We start from the raw sequence: 20,619 nt of genomic DNA, 5'->3' as shown, positions 1-20,619 counted from the left end.
GAGTCTCGCCGTGGCCGCGGCGGCCCCGAGCGCTCCGAGCCGCTCGGCTGCGGCCCGGTTGCTCGCTTGTGCCCGTGTTCTTAGCGTCCCCGAGTCCCGGCAGAGGACGCAAGGAGGGAGGAACGGACGGTCCCCCGGACGCGGCGCGCACTTGCGGGACGGGCGGCGCAGGTGGCGGCGCGCGCCCTCAGCCCCTGGGTCGGGGCCAGCGCTGCGCTCCGCGCGCCCGGAGGGGCGGGACAGGCGGGGCGGCCTCGTCCCAGCCCCATTTAACTTTGGCGGCGGCGCGGGCTGGAGGCCGGCGTCGGGGACTGTCGGGATCCCGCTCTCCGCACGAGGTGTCGCCGAGTAGGTGCTGCTCCTCACTGTCTCACAGCGCACATCCCCGTTGCACTGACAGACGCTGCGGCGACGCCAGGTTGGGGACACCGGCGGAGGATCCAGGGACCAGTCTCTCCGAGGATGGTAAGGCTAGGCAAGTTGATGGGAACGCCACTTGCAAGTAGGGTCTTAACGCTGATCACAGGGCTTCACGACCTGAGCACTGCCCTACCGGGCTTAGCTGCGTGCAGGCGCACGCTATAGGATCCGGGAATGTTGGGCAGAACCTTCCCCCTTCCTCTGCGAGTGAGGGGTGCTCTGGATGATGGGGGATACCTTGCGGGGTCAGCAGACTGCGGGCTGATGATAGCTTGGAGTGTTCGAAGGTCCGGAGGTTTGGCTACCGAGGCTCTCACGCCTGGAGCGCATAGAAACGAGTTGAGACGCACGCCAGGGAAAGGAGGCGTGAGGGTGGCGGGCGCTGAAGTGTGCAAGCCAGCAGAGAGGGGCGCGTGGTCCGGGGGCCCAGCCCTGGCCGCCTCCCTTCGTCCCAGAGTCGCCGCCTCAGGTCGGAAACAGCAGCACATTTGCGGATCGCATTAAGCCAGGCCTTAATGCTTTCTCCAGATGGAGAGAAGCCACCGACCCGCCCCCGGACACCGACACCGCCAAGGCGCCCGCGAGGCGAAGCGGGAGTCGAGTGTGACCTCGGCTTTTCCAGTCTCCACTCAAACTGAGTTCCCTGTAAACTGACAGGAAAATGCATTGGGGAAAAAGGTCCTTGTCGCCCTCCTGGTCTTGGCTCTTCCTCACCTTTAAGAGATTACACTGGGCAGGACTGTCACCCCCGGAGCTCCCTTAAAGGCAGGTCTGGAAGCAGAGGGCATTCTATCATCTAGTGAGAAATTCCTCTAACTATCCGATCTGCGTTCCAGTCCTAGACTCTCTGCTTTGCTGTGTGCCCTTAGGCAGGGTTCTTCCCTCTCTGGTCTAGTTTAGTTGGTTTTAGACTAATTTTTGCCTTCCAAGGACTCGAAGCTGGCAGGTGCCCTAACCCTTGGCTTTAGGCTGATTTCCCTACCCCCCATCCCTGAGAAGAACGCCAAAAGCCACACCCTAGTGCTGACAAACAGGCCAGTAGGGGTGTCCCTACTGCCGGAGCACTGGAGGTATGTGTTGCTGGCTGGAGGCAGTCTCTGCCCCCCTCCTTGGTCTTGGTGGACTCATCCTAAAGGGAGCTCCATCCATATCGGCTCCATTCTGCAGCAGACAATCCCATCCTGGGCCAACACAAACGTCTCCAAGGTACTGCTCGGGCTTCAGGGTCCCCGCCCTCCGATTGGTTCCTTAGCTCACAGATTCTGCCTCTGGAGCCACAGCTGGTTGCAAACTAGGCATTTTCTTTTTGTCTTTTCTTTTGTAGGCTGTGAGGGAGACTCCTAGAATATTGGACCCCATGGCTTCCTGGACAGGATCCTGGTGGCTGCTGACACGAATGATCTTTACAGTCTCTGGTCTCCTGCAGGTAATAGAATGGGACACTGAGGACACTGGGCGTACCTGTGTCTGCATAGGAGTATCATTCTAGCCCACTAAGATGTTGTAGGATCAGTATTAATGCTGCACTGGAGAATCTTATACAGATGGCATTGTGGTCGGCTTCTCTGTAGGGATAGCTCAAAGGTCTGGGGTCCTCTCTGGATCTAGAGCAAGGACTTGGTACTGTGTGGACCTGTTAACTGCTGGTGACTTGGGGGTTTGGGTGGATCCTGTCTTTCCTGACTAGAGTGGCTGTCCAGGAGAAGCTACATGTTAGAGGTCAGGAAAAGTCTGATTTCCACACTAGCTCAGCCACTAAATAAGTGTTCTGCAATCACTGTCAGCACACCAGTGGTTCTCTCTCTAGAGCAGAGGTTCTCAGCTGTCTTAATGCTGTGACCCTTTAATACTCTTCCTCCTGCTGTGGAGACCCCCCATATAAGTTTGCTACTGTTATGAATCATAATGTAAATACCTGTGTTTCCTGATGGCCTTAGGAGACCCATGTGAAAGGGTCTGTTGGTCCCCATAGGGGTCACAAGCCATAGGCTGAGAACCACTTCTCTAGACTCTTGTCTTTCCCAACCAATCTGAGAAGCTGGGCTCATAGATTGTATTCTTGTTTGTCTACTGGTCAAACTCAACGGAGTTTGCTGGCTTTGCCGAGGAGACGACGGGGAGTGGTACAGAAGGCAACAAGATAGACACTGGATTTCCTTCCTCTAAGAACAGTTCCTGCTCAACTCCAGTTTGCCATTGCTAAATGGGAACACAAGTCCAGGATTTCTAGGTCTTCTTATATTTCAAGATAGCTGGGACGCCCAGATTTCTCCCACAGCCTTTGGTTTATAACAAAGTGAGATCCAGACAAATAGGTCTGCAGTTGGATTCAGCCAAGAAATGTGTGGGCCCTGACCTAAACATGCAGGGAACATTTCAGTTAATACCGTGTCCTGAGGGTGGCTGCTAATCCAGGTAACATCTTATGCGACTTAGAACAAGACAACACTTCCCTGCGGATTTCACTTCTGGCTGTGGTCTGTGCACCCTCACAGTCTTAGAAGACAGCCTAGTACTTAAAGGCTTAAGCCTGTTAAACAAGCATGCAGGCATGGATGAAAATCGAGACCCTGGGTAAATGAAGTGGGGGTGGAGTGTTCCTCGTGCCGTAGTCTCTTGGATTTACTGCCTTTAAATCCTTTTCAGTACCCCATCGGTTTTGTGGCTCACACACAACTCATTAGTGAGGGACATCACCCTTTATCCTGTTTTACAGTATTCCTCTGTGACCACATTTTAGTGGTTATATTTTGTTAGAAGAGAAGCTAAGAGGATGGGGAGAAAGCAGTTTAGTGGTTAAGAACAGCTGCTGCCCCTGCACCTGGGGTAACAGCCAGCTCCTGAAGATCTGATGCCTTCTTCTGGTGTCCTTGGGTAGCTGCAGTTGTACTCTATACACACAGAGAGAAATACACACAATTTAAAATAAAATATGTCTTTAAAACGGTTACGATTGGGGAATGTCATTTAGGGTTTCTCTGGACAGCATGGTGCAGTGTTATTGTAAAAACAAGATGATTTGCTTTTCCATCTCATCAAATGATCTGAAGCAGGATACAAGAAATGTCTTTCCTAGTCACATAGGGCTGAGTCTTCAAGGCAGAGTATCTCCCACCGCCTTCTCCCCTCTGTACCACCTTTGTGTGGTTTGAGTATGTCCTGGGCATTTCCCCAGGTTGAATCACTCACTGACTTCTTTGGATTTTTCCATATCTGTGTGTCTGTGGTGGAGTAGTTTCCATGCATTAGGGTAACGGTCTCAGTCATCCGTGCCACCCACTGCTGGGATAGCAGCAGCACGGCCCTGTGTATGACTGAGTCACACATCTGCACAGTATGTCTATTTCTGAACTTGTAGAGAGGGGATCAGAATAGTGCCCGCTTCGTGGCGTTGTTTGCAAGAGGCAATGCACTGTGAAGTGGAAAAAGATGAAGCAAGGCAGGGATGTGGGCAACGAATGTCAACTCTATTGCTTCTGTTTGCTGAAGGGTTGAAGTTAGCATTGTGCCTGCATATTCTGCTATGGAACTGTAGGGGGCGCTCAAGAGACATGAGCGGAGGGGAGATGGCACTGATTCTAGGTAGGGACAATCTTCTGAAAGCGGGTTCTTGCAGAAGTGGACAGGACTGTCTCTGGTATTTTCCCCAGGCTCATTTGAGTTTTGTAAGAAGTTTTCCATCAGTCTTATGATTTTATTGTTGGGATTGGGCTCAAGGTGTCCTTCAGTCTTGTTCTCCTTACCTCCTAATAGGCTACAAGATGTGTAGGGTGAGCTTTAAGAAGTCTGGGGAATTTGAACTAATTAGTAAGAAGAGATTCTTACTATTAAATAACAGAAAGTGTAAACTCTTATCATTTCTGGTTACAAGCTTTTGTGACAAGCACAGGGCTTGACGTGGTGAAGCTGAAGGCTCCTCCCACTCAGTCAGTAGGAAAGGCCTCCCTTCTTGCCTATTGGCCCTGGAAGCTTGCTGCTGCTTCGGGTTTTTCCTTAGGACCTGGTTTTCCTAGTGAAGACTAGTTGTTCCCCTACCCCTCCAAACTTCTACTGTTTTGATCATTGTGATATTGAAAGAGCCACTGTATCTAAGGTATAGAAGCCTCTGGAAAGCATGGAAGACTGAGTAATGGCTCCCAAATATGTCCACATCCTAACCCCTAGAGCCCATCAATGCTCCTTATGTGACGCTTTGCCACGTAAGTGAGGATGATGAGGTTGGGAGAGTATCCCAGCACTTCTCAGAAGTGGGACTCAGGATGAAGCAGAGGCAGAGGAATAGCCAGGAGCTAAGGGATGCCGGAAACCTCTGGAAGATGGGAGACAAGGAATGATTTCTCCCATGGAGTCTTCAGAAGTATAACTGGCCCTGGTGAACCTGGATTTTAGTTCACAAAACTCATTTAAGGTTTCTAATTAATAAAACTATATAAACTATATTAATAAAACTATATATTCATGTATATATACACACATCTATGCTTTGTTTTGATTCTTTCTCTTGATCTCCCTTTCTTCCTTCTCTCTCTGTAAGTGCTATGTGTGTGTGTGTTTGTGTGTGTGTTTATATAGTGTATATATATGTATGCTTATGTTCATGTGTATGTGTTTGTGTATGTGTATGTGTGTGTATGTGTGTGTGTGTTCACATGCATGTCCATGTGTTGTGTCGTAACTACTATACACCTTATTTTCTGAGATAGGGTCTCCCACTGTATCTGGAGTTTGCTGATTGGCTAGGCCGGCTGGCCAGGGCTCCTCCTATCTCCACACCCTCAGGAATGGGGTTATAAGCACACGCTACCATGAGCAGCTTTCTTCATGGTGCTAAGGATCTGAAGGCAGATCACGATTGTGCAGAAAGCACTTCGCTCACCGAGCTGTCTGCTCAGAATGTTCATACTCCTTCTCTCCCGTCTTGATTCACTGTTGTTTGGCCACGGATCCAGGGATATTCAAATGTCTCTTCTGTACCCACTCTCTCATGAGTTGCCAGCTCAGAAATGCCTCTCAAATCTGTTTCCTGCTCTGGACTTCCACGGATGCCGGGCATTTGACACCGGGCAGGAAGCATTAGGAGGTGGAGATGAACAGGGACAGTCTTCTGTGGCTGCTGTGATGAACAGGGACAGTCTTCTGTGGCTGCTGTGATAAACAGGGACGGTCTTCTGTGGCTGCTGTGGGGAGGAGTCTGAAGAACACGCTGAGAGCTCTTTGTAGGCAGCACAGGGTCTCCGAGACTAGACTAGACGAGGTGGCAGGAAGCATTGTCAGGACTGTGGCCTGCTGGGACCTCGCTGGGGCAGATGATGCTTGGGAAGCTGCTCACCTCTCCCCCTCCCGGTAATGGTGAGTCCTGAATTGCAGAAGCAGTGGGAGGCTAACTGTGACCAAGATTCAGTGAAGCCAGGGCTCCCTGAGAACCCACTTAGAGGGGGGACAGAGCTTGATAAGAGTTTTGGTGGAAGTGAGAAAAAAAATACAAAAATTGTAAATCCCTTCAGGTTTTCAATTAGGCTTAGGGCAAGAAGTTGATAGTTTCACCTTGACCTTGGGAAACGTTTGAATCACTTTGAAGGAACGAGTTGGAGGGGCTTTTGGGAATCGAAGAAAGTTGAGACACTGAAAAGGAATGTGTGTAGATTTTGGAAGATTAAGTGGAATGACAAGAAGATTTTCTCCATGAACTGCACACCAGCATATCTGAGTCTACGGAGGATGCTTCCGAGAGAAAGCAAGATTAACAATACAGGGGAAGAAGAAAGCCACGTTTTACCAGTTGTTTCACAGCAGTGGCTTTCCTACACTGCATCCCCACTGCATCACTAACGGTCTACGAGCACAGGCTGCGCATCCTGGAGGCCACATTGCAGGGTTTACGATTGTGATCCCCCTTGCTTTATTTTTACAAAGATGCTAATTTCCATAAATAGCATGGAAGCATAAAGCAATTTCCTCTCCAAGTATTTTATGCAATTACTTCCTGGAATTTGTCAGTGCCGAAGAGCTCCAGCCAATACATGCTATAAATTATTGTGGCCAAATTCGCAGAAACCCATTTACTCTCCATGCATCCATTTAGACACTTAATAGAATTTTCCTCTGAAAGTACTTTTTCAATCAGGAAGCCTAGCTATCATAACAATAAAAGTAATTTACAATTTAGTGAAGTCCTCTCCTTTGAGTTTACCTTCGTGCATTTCTGAGTTAGAAACAACAGTGGCAGAACTCAGTATGGAAGCGCGAGAAACCCAGAAAAGGACAAAGGTTAAGCTAAACAGTGTCATCCTGAGTTCTTCCAACCTCTTAGGAGTCCCGGGACCCGGTTCTGACCTTGGAATATTAGCATACATGTTTATTTAAAGAAGTAATAATGGACTGGGGGGGGCATGGCTTAGTTGGCAAACTGATAAACACAGCAAGCATGAGGGTCTGAGTTCAGCCTTCAGAACCCACATAAAATTGTCAGACATGATGGCATATGCCTGTAATCCCGGCACTGGGGCAGAGGACTTGCTGCCAGCCTAGACTATTTGACCAGTCCTTGGCCAATGATAGAGCCTTTTAAAAAAAAAGTAGGAGTGTGAACAGTGCCTGAGTAACAATACTCAAAGTTAGCCTCTGGCTTCCACATGCATGAACATGTGTTCACAAACTCACACACACACACACACACATGCATACATACACACACATGCATACATACACACATGCATACATACATACACAGACACACATACACACACATACATACACACACATACACACATACACACATACACACATACACACATGTATACATACACATACTCTTAAACACACAAAAGAGGACATGGTACTCACTTTGATAGTTTAAAAAGTTTTAAACAATGTGAGGAGTTTTCGACTATAAATGATGTTTATTGTATTTATAACATTGCATCATTTGAATGTATCAGACTTCAATAATTAGTTTTCCGATGTTGATCATTAGACAGCCTCTCAGGCTCTCTTTCCTATCACAAAGGTCTTCTGTGACTATGCCTGAGAATGCATCTTCATGTACATCTGTGATTACTTGATCGGAAAATGTTCTTGGTTGGACATCATTTTAGGATCAAATCTACGTTAAAATGTAAGGGTTTTAATTTGTATTTTCAAATTGCCTTCCCCAAAGTGTCCAGGCTAGCTTTGAATTTTCTGTATAGTGCAGACTGGTCTTGAGCATGGCTCTATCTTCTTTTTTCAGCTTCCCAAGTGCTGAGGTTCCCTATGCTTGGGTTAGCAAGATATCTACTTTTAGATTATCGGAATTACTGCTTTTATGTATTTTATCCCTAATACATTAGCAGAGGGGGACCAGGGAGATGTCTCAATGGATAAATGGCAGAAGAGCTGAGTTCAGGTTCCCAGCTCTCACATATAAATGATGATGAACGCAGAGTTGCACATAACTTAGGTACACAGCACTGAGGAGCACAGCATTGAGGAGCACAGCATCGAGGAGCACAGCATCAAGGAGCACAGCAGTGAGGAGCACAGCACTGAGGAGCACAGCACTGAGGAGCACAGCATCGAGGAGCACAGCATTGAGGAGCACAGCAGTGAGGAGCACAGCATTGAGGAGCACAGCATTGAGGAGCACAGCACTGAGGAGCACAGCACTGAGGAGCACAGCACAGCATCGAGGAGCACAGCATGAGGAGCACAGCATGCATTGAGGAGCACAGCATGAGGAGCACAGCATTGAGGAGCACAGCACTGAGGAGCACAGCACTGAGGAGCACAGCATTGAGGAGCACAGCATTGAGAACAGCACAGCATTGAGGAGCACAGCACTGAGGAGCACAGCACTGAGGAGCACAGCACTGAGGAGCACAGCATTGAGGAGCACAGCACGAGGAGCACAGCACTGAGGAGCACAGCACTGAGAAGGACAGCACTGGAGCACATTGAGGAGCACAGACTGAGGAGAATGGAGAAGGACAGCATGGAGGAGCACTGAGGAGCACAGCACTGAGGAGCACAGCACTGAGGAGCACAGCACTGAGGAGCACAGCATTGAGGAGCACAGCATCGAGGAGCACAGCACTGAGGAGCACAGCACTGAGGAGCACAGCACTGAGGAGCACAGCACTGAGGAGCACAGCATTGAGGAGCACAGCACTGAGGAGCATAGCATTGAGGAGCACAGCACTGGGGAGCACAGCACTGAGGAGCACAGCATTGAGGAGGATGAGCAGAGACACAGAGATCCCTGAAGTTCCTGTTCAGCTAGTCTTGCCCATTTGGTGGATTCCGGGATTAGTGAGAGACTCCATATCAAAAATTAAGATGAAGAATGACTGAGGGAGACAATAATGTCTACATACACACACCTAAACCCATACAGACTTATATTCATCACACACACAGACATTAGAAGTAGAAAAATAAATTTTAATCCCCATGCTCTCTTTTTCTGTTTTGGATTTCTTGTCAACTTGTAGGTACTCTTAATGAACGAAGAACATTAACTCTTTGTTTCTGATGCATTGCAAATAATTGCCCAATTTTGTCACTTGTGTTCTATTTTTATATGTGGGTTGATGTACCAACATTGAAACTTTTTAAGCAGCAGCCTGCTCCAAGAATCTCCTTGAAAGGAAATTCATGCACACCCAAGCTGTCTTCTGGTCTTATTTTCTTTTTAAATATTGAAGTATTTCAGAATTTGTGCAATTTATTTAAACTCTCAGCCTCCTTCTGTGCTAGCACATACATAGAAGTGGTGGCTCCTTTGTAGCATGCTTAGTCCTACTGTGGCAAGGAGCCCCTTCCTTCATGTGGATTTGATGAATCCAGGTCCTTCAGTTATTTGGTGAATTGGGCACCCAGAGTGGTTTTTGGAAGAAAAGCCTCAGAGAGGCTCCAGACTGAAGCCAAAACAATGACAAGGTTCAGGGACTGGGAGGGGAGACCTTGTAGCGGTATCTTTTGGCCAGGCGCATAATATAGCCTGCCGCTGAGGGATCCTGCTGGACGCTAGAATGAATGAAAGAGACATGGTGGGAGGGAGAGTCGCCTTTTCACAGTAGGTTAGCTTAGGGGCTGCTTTTAGGTCTCTTTTTGCTGAAAGTGAGGGGAAAATGTGAATGGGAAGAAAGAAATTCAACTGAAAAGAGGGGCGGTGTATACTGGCTCATGGTTTCCGTTTCAGAGCCTTCAATTCAAGGTCAGATGGCACCGTTGTTTTGGGCCTTTAGTGAGGCAGGATTTCCACTGTGGTGGGAATAGGTGGCAAGGAAGCTGCTCCCCTCATGGTGACCAGGAAACCGGGTGGGGTGGGATAAACAAGATATGTGATTCCAGCACATGTCCCCATCCCCAGGGACGGACTTCCTTCTTTTAGGCTCCACCTCCTAAAGATTCATTAACTCCCAGTAGTGACACCAAATCACAGATCTACTGATAAATTAACCCAGCATTGCACTCAGAGACCGTACGACTCAATCACTTTCAGCAAGCTCCACCACCACTGTCTGGCATCCAAAACTTGAGCACATGAGCCTTAGGGGATGTTTCATACACAAATCATAATGCTGTTTCTTTCTATTTTTAATATCCGTGCATATTGATTTTGCCAGTGTTCTATACTGACAAATAATGATGGTCTTCTTCCTTTTCTTCCTCTTCCTCCTCCTCCTCTTCTTCTTCCTCCTCCTCCTGCTCCTCCTTCTCCTCCTCTTCCTCCCCTCCTCCCGTTCCTTCCCATCCTCTTCCTCTTCCTTCACCTTCTAATGGAGATTTTCTTCATTTATTACTCCTCTTTGGACCATGATGCTAACTAGAGAACTTTCATTTCTTGGTGATGACGGGAACACACGCAGGTCTGTCAGGCTTGTACAGATGCTGTTTCTGCTGATGTCACTTAACTGGAAGGAAAGGTGGGACTAGGAAAGTGACCTCACCTACTGTCATAGTTGGCTTTATGTTGGTATGGTAAAACACTGACAAAAAGCACCTTGGGTGTGAAAGTGTTCATTTTGTTTTCTACTTCCAGGTAATAGTCGTTCATCAATGAGGAAGACCAGGCTGGAGCCTGAAGCAGAGATCATAGAGCTCTGATTACTGGCTGGCTCAGCTGCCTTTCTTGTATAATCAGGCCTACCTGACCAGGATGGTGCCTCCTGACAGTAGGCGGGCTCCTTCTACCTCAATTAGCAATCAAGAAACTGGCTCAGAGATATAGCCACAGGCCAATTGGATACAGATGGTTCTTCAGTTGAGGTTCCCGCCTCCCAGATGTGTCAAGCTATAACCGAAGCTAACCAGGGCACCTTCCTCCAGCTCAGAGCTGGTCATGTGATCTAGCTCGATTCAGCATGCTCCTCTCTGAGGGACTGTGTCTGAGGCAAAGGGAAGAAGTGCATATTAGATATTTCTGAAGATAGTCTAATATCATTCTTGTGGCAGGGTGGGCTTTTCACCGAGCTCTGGGGAGCATCTAAGCTTTCTCTGTGTAGTCATGGCTGTCTTTGAACTAACTCACTTTGTAAACCAGGCTGGCCTCAAACTTACAAAGATCCACCCTCCTCTGCCTCCTGAGTGCTGGGATTAAAGAAAGGTGTCTGCCACCACTGCCCAGCTAGGGAGCATCATTTAATCACTACGTTTTCAAGACTATCAGAAATTACTGCCGGGTTTGGAAAGAGTAGACAAGGGTTATAGGCAGGGCTCACTTTGTGATCCACCTTAGCTTTATTTCACGAGACAGATTTCCATACAAGAATTGTGGGAGCTTTCTTTCTCCCGTCTCACATGTGAGCCCAGTGCTGATCTTAAAACCAATGTGCAGTTCACTTGGGCTGTTCACTATCATCACCCATGGGAAGGCAATGCCTTAGACCTCAGCACTACACAAAACATTTTCGTATTACTCGTAATGTTTCAGAAAAAAAGCCAACCATTTTTATAAGTGATTTACCATGATACTTACTGTTCTTTTCGATTCTATTTGATTCCAGTCCAAATGATTTAATGAAAAAAAAAAAAAAAGGTTGATTGAGCCCTGACCAGTTAATCTCGAGGTCTGCACTTGGGCTCTGTTCAGGCTCTGCTCATTAATTGACACTGTCCTGTGCTTACACATGTTTGTGTTGCAATCAACAGCTGGTAGAGAGATTCTAGGACAACTCCTGGTTTTGACAGGCCACTGCTAAGTTGTAAGAGAACCACCTGTCGCCGGCAGTGACTGTGTGAAGCTGGAATTCCCAGCATGCCTGCTCAGCAGAGTTCTTCAAGGTTTTGAGAATCACACCCTTCTTGTTGTTGTTTTAAACTTAGAATCATATTAGTAGGTTTTAAAACATTTCTGTGTTCCTGGCGTTAGCTGTGCTTGGCCATGGGGTCTTGTGGGTTTAATGTTCAGCTGGATTTGGTTTGAAAATATTTTATTGGAAATTGCCATGTATGAATCCATAAGAGATATCCACTCACATAGGAACCTTCAGGCTTTACTAATCACGTAAAATGAGCAGGGCTGCAGGCTTCATCAGTTCCTCTCATTTATGGTCGGCTTAAGAGCAGAAGAAACAAAAGCAAAACAAGCAAGAATCAAACAATGAACCAGAGAAACAACCTGCTCCTCAAAAGTCAGAAAGAACATGCCAATGAAGTAAGAGAAGCAGAGTGTTTTGGGGGAAGTTGTCTTTGACAACTACTTAACAGTAGTAATAACAATATTAACAATAATAATAATAATAAATCACCAGCCACCAATAGTTATAAATATTAATAACAATTATAATTATTACTATCAAATCAATATAAATTATGATAACTTAAATCAATCTAAAATATAAAATGATATGATGATTATTATTAATTTGCTTTCTATGTGTGCATGCACATGCGTTGCAGGTGCTCACAGAGGCCAGATGGCAGTGTCAGAGCCCCCGGGACTGGAGGTACAGTCAGTTATGGTTCTCTCAGTGTGGGTGCTGGGACCTGACCCTCCGAAAGAGCAGCAACGCTCTTAACCACTGAGCCATCTCTGCAGCCTTTTTAATAGAACAAACTATTCTTTTCATAGTTTTAAATTTACTTGGGATTTCTTGCACCTCACAGATCAAGTTGGGCAGCTTTTGTGTCCTACAGACTTTCATTGTCCAGAAATTAAACAGCTGACAGCACAGAGGAAAGGAGAATATTTCCTAATTTTTCAAAACAATGAAGTTATCTTGCTGTGGGTTTTTGATTTATTTCCTCTTTTGATAATATGGCCTTGATGTTTAATTATCAAGAGGCTTAATTTCATTTGTACACTTAAGGTATTGGAAATTTAACATTTTTATAAATTATTGTATTGGTCGATTAGTTACATTCCTGACTTAGAGAAGATGGATTTCTCCTCACTGTTTCTTCAGCGTGTCCTCCCTCCCTCTTTCTCTCCCCCTCTCCCTCCTTCCCTCCTCCCTTCCTTCTCTCCCCCCCTCATTCCCTCCCTCTGGGCACTCACACACTGAGGAGGGATCTGTCTTCTACTTCCTTGTCTCCTATTGATCTTGGGAGCTGAGCTCCACCATTTGCCGGCATGGTTATTTTTATAAAGACAACGCTCTGAAAAGAGGAATGACAGGCCTAGCTGTTAGGAAGGACTGAATTTCATTTTCTCCCTCTGCTGATCTCTGGATTGTTCTGTCACTGTTCTAGTAACTGACTATTAGACATCTTTACTCCTGAGAATCTTTTCTCATGACCAGATTCTCCATTTGTAGCTTGGGGAGCCCTACAATCATGCTCTCAGAGCTGTGGCATGGTGTGGACATTTTCATCTCCGTCATCCTCAAATCCAAACGGAATTGGCTGCTGTAGTCATCAGAGTAGGAAGGGTTTTGTCGTTTTGCATGTGAATGATGTATGTGTATGTATGCTGGGTGTACGGTTTGTGCATGCAGTTGGTGTCTTGTCTTACAATGCACGTGTGGGTCTTAGAGGAGGACGTCCCACACAGTCTTCACCTTCTACCCTGTGTGAAGCAGGGTCTCTTTGCTGTTCTCTGTTTTCTCCAGGCTGGCTGGCCGGAGAGCTTCTGGAACCATCCTTTTTCCTACCTCCTACCGTGCTGTAGGGGTTCTGGGATTACAGACATGTGCTGATGCACTCGCTTTTGCCTGAGCTCCAGGGGTTCAAACTTAGGGCCCTGTGCTATACCCACTTAGCTATGTCTCTCCTTCTAGGGTGTGAAGTTCCAAGGGCTGATGCAGCTCACAGAGAAGTGTATTTCAAACTGTGCTATGCAGTGGAGCTTCTGAATCTGTGATCTATGAAGGAGAGACCAATACATGCTAGAGTTCTCTATACCAGAGAAGGGAGGGGTGGTACTGTTAAAAGCAGATCTGGTGCTCCATTGGCTCTGGAAGACAGGACTCTGGGTGACTTGGAAAATAGCATCATGGGGATTTTTGCTGCTGTGACGGCATAGCCTGCAAAGTCCTTCTTTCTTCTTGGAATCTCGGTTTTCTTTCCCAGGTGACCCACTCATTGCTAGGCCTGACAATGAAGAACGGGTGGTGGGAAAAGTCAGGCTGGGCGTGATCGGCGTGGGCTGTCCAGGAGGAAAGATCGCCTATTTATCGGCTACTCTTTGCTCGGATTGAGAGGGATCACGGCACTTGGGAAGGGCAGAGAAAAGTAAATTCAGTTCCCTGTGGACACTCAAACCAAAGTCCTTCCAGAGGAAATACTTCGTGTGGAGAAGGCAGAGCACCCTTCCCACAGAACCCTGTTAGGGGCTCAACCAAGTAACCCTCCCTCCAGCCCTGGCTCCGTCATGGACGCCGACCCTCTTGGGCCCCATTGTGTATGTGGGGGTCTGCACAAGTGGCATCACTTCTCAGGCCAGGTTCGGTGGCCTTTGCCTCTGGTAACAGCCTGCCGGCTTTGGGCTGACCCTGGAGCCTTCCTTCCTATTTCCGGCATGTGGCAGACATCACAGTACTCAACTCTGGAGGCGGGGCACTTGTGCTGAATGTTCTATAAACACTTTCTGGGATGCATTAACAGCTTTTAGCAGCAGAGCTAGAAGAGCATTTCCATGCCCTGAGCAGGGAAGGGAAACTGGTGGCCATGCTCTCGCAGGTTCGGTTCAGTCCTATCAGGGAGAGGGGTTATTTTCCTTGGTGTTTCCCACTGTGCAACTGGCCTAAGACCGCTGATGTCTGATGGGTCCTTATCAATATACTTAAAGCCAAGGCACTTCACAGATTACCGAACACTTTAACACAGAGGACAGTGAACCCATGGTACACCGCGGGATGGATTTGCCGCTGCCTGTTATGCGGTTCTTCAGATAAGCATAGTAAATAGAACCCAGGCCCATCTGTACACATGCCGTGTAGCCCTGATAATGTGCTAAGGCAACCGTGAGTTCTCCAGTATACCAGTGGGAGTCCCCTGAGTGCAGCAGGCCCTGTTGGCCTCATTTATTGGGTTTTCTCTGTGTTGTCAGATGATCCTCTGTGATGTCCATCCCAGGACTCAGAGTAGATTGAGTAACCCTTGGCTCCCAAGAAAGTTCTTTAGCCAGCACCAGAGTGATGTCCTAGATAGCTTTAGCAGGGTTTTTCCACTCTAGGAATAACCAACAGAGGCTTGTCCTTCAAAAGACACATGGCATACAGGGCACAGGCGTTTACAAAAGTGTCATGTGGAAGTAATCACTGTGTTCAGGCCTCCGTTTTGCTGTGCAAGGCTGGGATTAGCACGTAATTTCGAAGCTCAATTAGCAAATGCATTGTTTGACAGTCTGACTTAAAACTCGTGCCGCACAGAAGAGCTCGGGAGAGAATGAAAATCCAAGCTGCAGACCATGAGCATATGTGTAGCTTGTCCTACAAAGGGAACACCAGCAACCCAGGAAGCTAAACCTCCTTTGTGCAACCCCTCCTCGTGATCGAGGAGAATGCAGAGAAGAACCCATGATTCCTAAAGCTGAGCACACAGGCGGACCCCACTGGCTCTGTTTTTGCCAGCTCCGGTATCCAATTCACTTCTTTTAAGGTCGCTTGCTTTCTTGACCACGTCACAGATCGCCAGTCAGTTTCTGTGGGAGCCGATGAACTTCCTGATTACAACACTACAGTACACGTCTGATTTTAAAAAACTCAGCATCAGCTTCAAGTGTTTTGAGTTCTGCTGCTTGGCATATGCATGCCAAATTCTTTCCTGTTCTTGATGGGATCATTCGCCATAACATTCATAATTTTCTTTGCTCTGGGATTTTTGCTGTCAAATATGCTATGATCTTAATACATGCATTTTTATCATGTTGCTTTCTCCTGCCATCATCATCATCATTATATTATTATTGTTATATTATTATTATTATTATTATATTTATATGACATGAGATTCTTGTAGATAATATATAGTTGAGACACTTAAAAAATTCCATCCTGCCAGGTTCTATGTGTTTACTGGTGTATTTGTTGTGTTTTGACATGTTAAGGGTGGTTGTTGGTATCTTAGAGCTGTAGTTGGACATTTTATTACTTATGGTATTTGCATTTCTGCTGTTTCTTGTTCCATTTTTCTCTTTCTGTCATCTGAGTCATTAGAATCTTTCCCAGCCTTCCACGTTGACGGGTCTGTAGGGCTTTGCCTCCCGGTCTTGATCATTCTGTTTTATCACTGTCCGTTGTTGCTAATGTGTTGCTCCTTGAAGGGAAATGTATGATGTTATCCCCATTTAGATTTTTTAACCCTCTTCCCTATCTTAAGTATGTTGAACACCATTATCACAGGACTCAGTTTTTATTTTAACAGTAAAGCATCCATAAAGGTTATCACTAGAAGGATATTACCCTCACCCCTATTTTTGATGGAAGTATTATTTTTCCTTCCTATCTGGAGTTTAAAGCCCTCTGTGATTACAATTTCTTTTTTTCCTTCTTCCCTTCTCTTCCTTCTTCCTCCCTTCCTTTCTTCCCTTCCTTCCCTATCTTCCTTCCCTCTCTTTCTTCCTTCTCTTCCTTTCTTTCTTCCTTCCATTCCCTACCTACTTTGATGGTAGGTCCTTTGGACAAACTCTTCTTGGTTCCTGGGAGCATGGCCTGATTGTGGGAGGATACTGTGCTGAGTAGGCTCTGGGTTAGGTTTGTGGCCCTTCCTCTTGCACTTGGAGCGTTCTGTCCCAAGAGCTCTACTGCTCACCATCTTCCATGTCGTTTTCCAACATGAGTTCCCTCTAGCTCAGTTTTTAATCTTTCTTCGTCTTTAGATTTCATGTGTTTGTCATGTGTCTTCTTGCTTCTTTTGTTTTAGACATTTCTCCCCATGTCAGAAACATCCAGCATTTACTTCTTCCACTAGTCTTTTCATCCCTGAACTGCTTCTCTTTCCTGTTGGTACTTTGGCAAGTTCCATCGGTTGTTATGGTCCTGGAGATCCCTCCATTGTCCCTGGAGTGTCCCAGTTTGTTTTCTGTTGTTTAGAGTGGGTAATTCTTAGAGTTTCCTCATCTGCCAACTCAATGTGACAGAAAAATATCATCCTAGGAGGGGATTTTAAAAAGTTAAGGTGGTATATTTTCAATTTTACAATTTCCATTTAGTTCATTATGTCTTCTCTTTTCTTCCTCGTAATTTTGAAAAATTTTCTTCATTTGTTTCAAGAGCCATTGTCATTGTCTTGGTTGTTGCTTTAAAATCTTTGTCAGATGACCAAAGTGTAGATGCTTCAGTCCTTAAAAGGGGTAACAGAAATATCCATAGGAGGGGATATGGAGACAAAGTTTGGAGCACAGAGTGAAGGAATGGCCATTCAGAGCCTGCCTCACCTGGGGATCCAGCACATATACATACAGCCACCAAACCCAGACAATATTGATGATGCCAAGAAGTACATTCTGACAGGAGCCTGATATAGATGTCTCGTGAGAGGCTCAGCAAGAACATGACAAATACAGAGGCGAATGCTAGCAGCCAACCATTGAACTGAGAACAGGGTCTCCATTGAAGAAAGGATTGAAGGAGCTGAAGAAGCTTGCCACCCCATGAGAACAACAATACCAACCAACCAGAGCTACCAGGGACTAAACTACTACCCAAAGAGTACACATGGACAGACCCATGGTTCCTGTTGTATATGTAGCAGAGGATGACCTTGTTGGGCCAATGGGAGGAGAAGCCCTAGGTCCTGCCAAGGTTGGATCCCCCAGTGCAGGGGAATGTCAGGGCAGGGAGGTGGGAAAAGTGGGTGGTTGGGGAGGGGGAATGCCCTCATGGAAGAAGTGGGAGGGGAATGGGATAGGGGATATATGGACGGGAAACTGGGAAAGGGAATAACATTTGAAATATAAATAAAAATATATCTAATAAAAAAGACTCTGTGTGAAAAAAATCTTTGTCAGATATTGACATCTGTTAATTAACATTTTTCATTTATGTTAAAGGTTTCCTTTTTCATCGTATAGCAAATGATTATTTATGCACTATACATTTTAGGAATTATGTTATAATTCTCTGACTTTTGCATGATCTGATTTGAAGCAATCTTCTATTTTAACAGCATCAACTCTGTTTAGATTTAGTACCTGCTATGCAATATTTCAATAGCCAGGGATTGCATCTAGATTTAATATGCAGGCTTTTGCTGCACTTGTGGGTCATGATTATAAAGGCAGTGGATCTCACACAGGTCTTGTGTAGTCTGCCCCTCTTTCTACAGTGGCCAAAGGTTCCACACTGCAGTTCACTCTGAACCTTTGGCCACTGTTCATTGCCCAGCACCATTGCTGGGTTGGGTAGAGATCTGTCAGGGACATTTCATGTAAGTTTAAAGATTTCTTTCTGCGGCATCCTCCTGAACTCTTTCCAAATTCTACTTGGAAAGGAAAGGTTCACCCACCACTAGGCAGTGGCAAGCCCAGCCACTTCAGTGAATCTCTACCAAGCAGATATGTTGCCAGACCAACAGCCATGGAATTATGCCCTAGACTGTCACCTCTCTCTCACTGGAGAACCAAATCCAGGCTTCCTATTCACTGCTGGTCCTGCTGCTAGTGGTGATAGAGAGGTGACTGCGATTTCTCTCCTGTCAGGCAGTCATTGACATAAAATATTTCTGTCTTGCTGGGCTATCTCTGTGGATTCTTCTATTAGAGAAAGCAGACCTACCCCATCTCTCCTCTCCTCTCTGGTGTTTGGTTACATCTGTGAGTGGCACTCAGCTCAGAATAGAAGGAGTGTAAAAGTCCTTAATTCCAGATTTTAGGAGGCAGAGGTAAGTGGATCTCTCCTGAGTTCAAGAACAACCAGAACTACATAACGAGACTGTCTCACAAAAACCCAACCCCAAACAAAACAAAAGCAGAAACAAGACAAACAAGCAAAGAACAAAACCAGAACAAACAACCACAAAAAGGAAAACTGAACCTGCCAAAATACTTTCCTCCAAATTTTGAGGTTTCTATTCAGTTTGTCCTCTTTCTTCTACATCTTAAAAGTCCCTCCTGTGACTGCTAGCTGTGCTGTGCTGTGCTGCCCTGCCCTGCCCTGTGCTGTGTTGTATCTAGAGCTGTACTTACAGAGAAGGGACATGGATGTTCACTGATTGTGTCTATAACCCAACGTTCTTTTCCCATCTCTTTGAGATGTTGCATACTTCCAGCAGGATATGACTAGACTCTGATTTTGATCTGCATACGTAGGTTATTTGAACAGAAGTTACAGACTTTGCTCTAGACAGCATGTGGCATCAGAGCCTTGTGAGCAGCTGCCTTACTCTCCCTGCCACACGTCTTTTATTCAGCCTCTCTCCCTCATCATCCCATCACACTTCCCTCACCCATTTTGCTCTCTTTCACTGATAAATGTCAACTCTGTCAAAGGAGCCGACCAATATGGGCACTAAATGCTTTATAGGCAACTCCCCTCCATCCACAGAGAATGCATCTCAATATGTGATGGATGCCCAAGACTGTGGACAATGTCAAATGCAATACACACTAAGTCCCCTGCCTCCCATGCACTGTGTGTATGCCTATGATAAAATTCAACTGGTGGAGTGCATGGTTGTCAGGTAGCAATGATCAGAGACAAAGTAGAACAACTGTACCAAAATATGATTATAAAAGTTATATGAATTTGGCTTTGTCTCTCAAAATATTGGCTCTTGTGTTGACCTGAGTTGAAACAACACCCACGTAGATGAAGGGAGATCAGTGACATAGACTTTCTGGGCTCTTACACTTGAAACTGCAGTTTCCAAAGTACTGACCTGATACCAGAGAGGGATGCTACGTGACTACCTGTTAGGAAGTACATACAGTGTGTATACTCTGGGCAGAGGGATGACACTCCCTTTGGGCAATAGTGAGCCAAGGACACTGTGAGAGTCTGTCATACTTCACAGAACAGTACAACATTTAAACTTAGAGGTAATTTACTTCTGGAACTTTGCTTTTAACGTTTTCAGACTGAATCTGACCAGAGGTAATTGAAGCCTCAGATGTGTAGTCAGTGAGCCAGGGGTTGGCTACTGAACTGACCGGTGTACTGGGGGAAGAAAGAACTCGGTGTGTTTCTAGTGAGTATCAGTGTTAAACGGAAGAGGGATTTGGTATTTGTTTATTGTACAGGGGAGTATGGCAGTATGGTAGTCTAAATAATACTAATTGGTGTTTCCCTTGGCCTGGCCTGAAACATGCTGTTTACCTCAAATTTTCCGTAAGTGAACAGATGTCATCTAATGACTTTTGTACAAATCTTGGCTTTCTTGGAAGTAGTCTATTTTAACTTCTTCAGTTACAAAAACATTGTTTCTAACTAATAAAGAGACAACGTTTGCTTCTCATTCACTTCTTCTATAGCAGTGGTTCTCAACCTGTGGGTTGACAACCCTTTGGTGGTCAGATGATCCTTTCACAGGGGTCACATATCAGGTATCCTGCATATCAGATGTTTGCATTGTGATCTATATCAGTAGCAAACTTATAATTAGGAAGTAGCAACTAATGTAATTCTATGAACAGGATCACTATGTGAAGAACTGTATTAAAGAACTGCAGCATTAGAAAGGTTGAGAACCCTCCTATAGATTTTTTTTCTCTTTTAAGAAGGAGTGGGAACATCTGCATTTTGGTCATCCTTCTTGAGCTTCCTGTAGTCTGTTGGTTGCATCTTGGGTAATTTGAGCTTTTTGGCTAATATCCACTTATCAATATCCATAGGAGGGGCT

The 20,619-nt window shown here is 45.9% G+C and overlaps 1 protein-coding gene across 1 annotated transcript in view; it reads left to right on the top strand.

Annotated features, from left to right (window-relative positions):
- The first annotated feature begins 357 nt into the window (after positions 1-357).
- Positions 358-20,619, top strand: part of Adamtsl3 (ADAMTS like 3) — a 291,589-nt gene continuing 271,327 nt past the window's right edge. The window contains exons 1-2 of the mRNA XM_032893300.1: positions 358-465; positions 1,745-1,846. Of these exons, the coding sequence (XP_032749191.1) occupies positions 463-465; positions 1,745-1,846 (105 nt within the window). The 5' untranslated portion in view covers positions 358-462. The remainder of the gene's footprint in view (positions 466-1,744; positions 1,847-20,619) is intronic.

The sequence above is a fragment of the Rattus rattus genome, chromosome 2, assembly GCF_011064425.1.
Source record: "Rattus rattus isolate New Zealand chromosome 2, Rrattus_CSIRO_v1, whole genome shotgun sequence".
Taxonomy (NCBI): Eukaryota; Metazoa; Chordata; class Mammalia; order Rodentia; family Muridae; genus Rattus; species Rattus rattus.
This window is presented reverse-complemented; position numbering and strand designations above follow the sequence as displayed.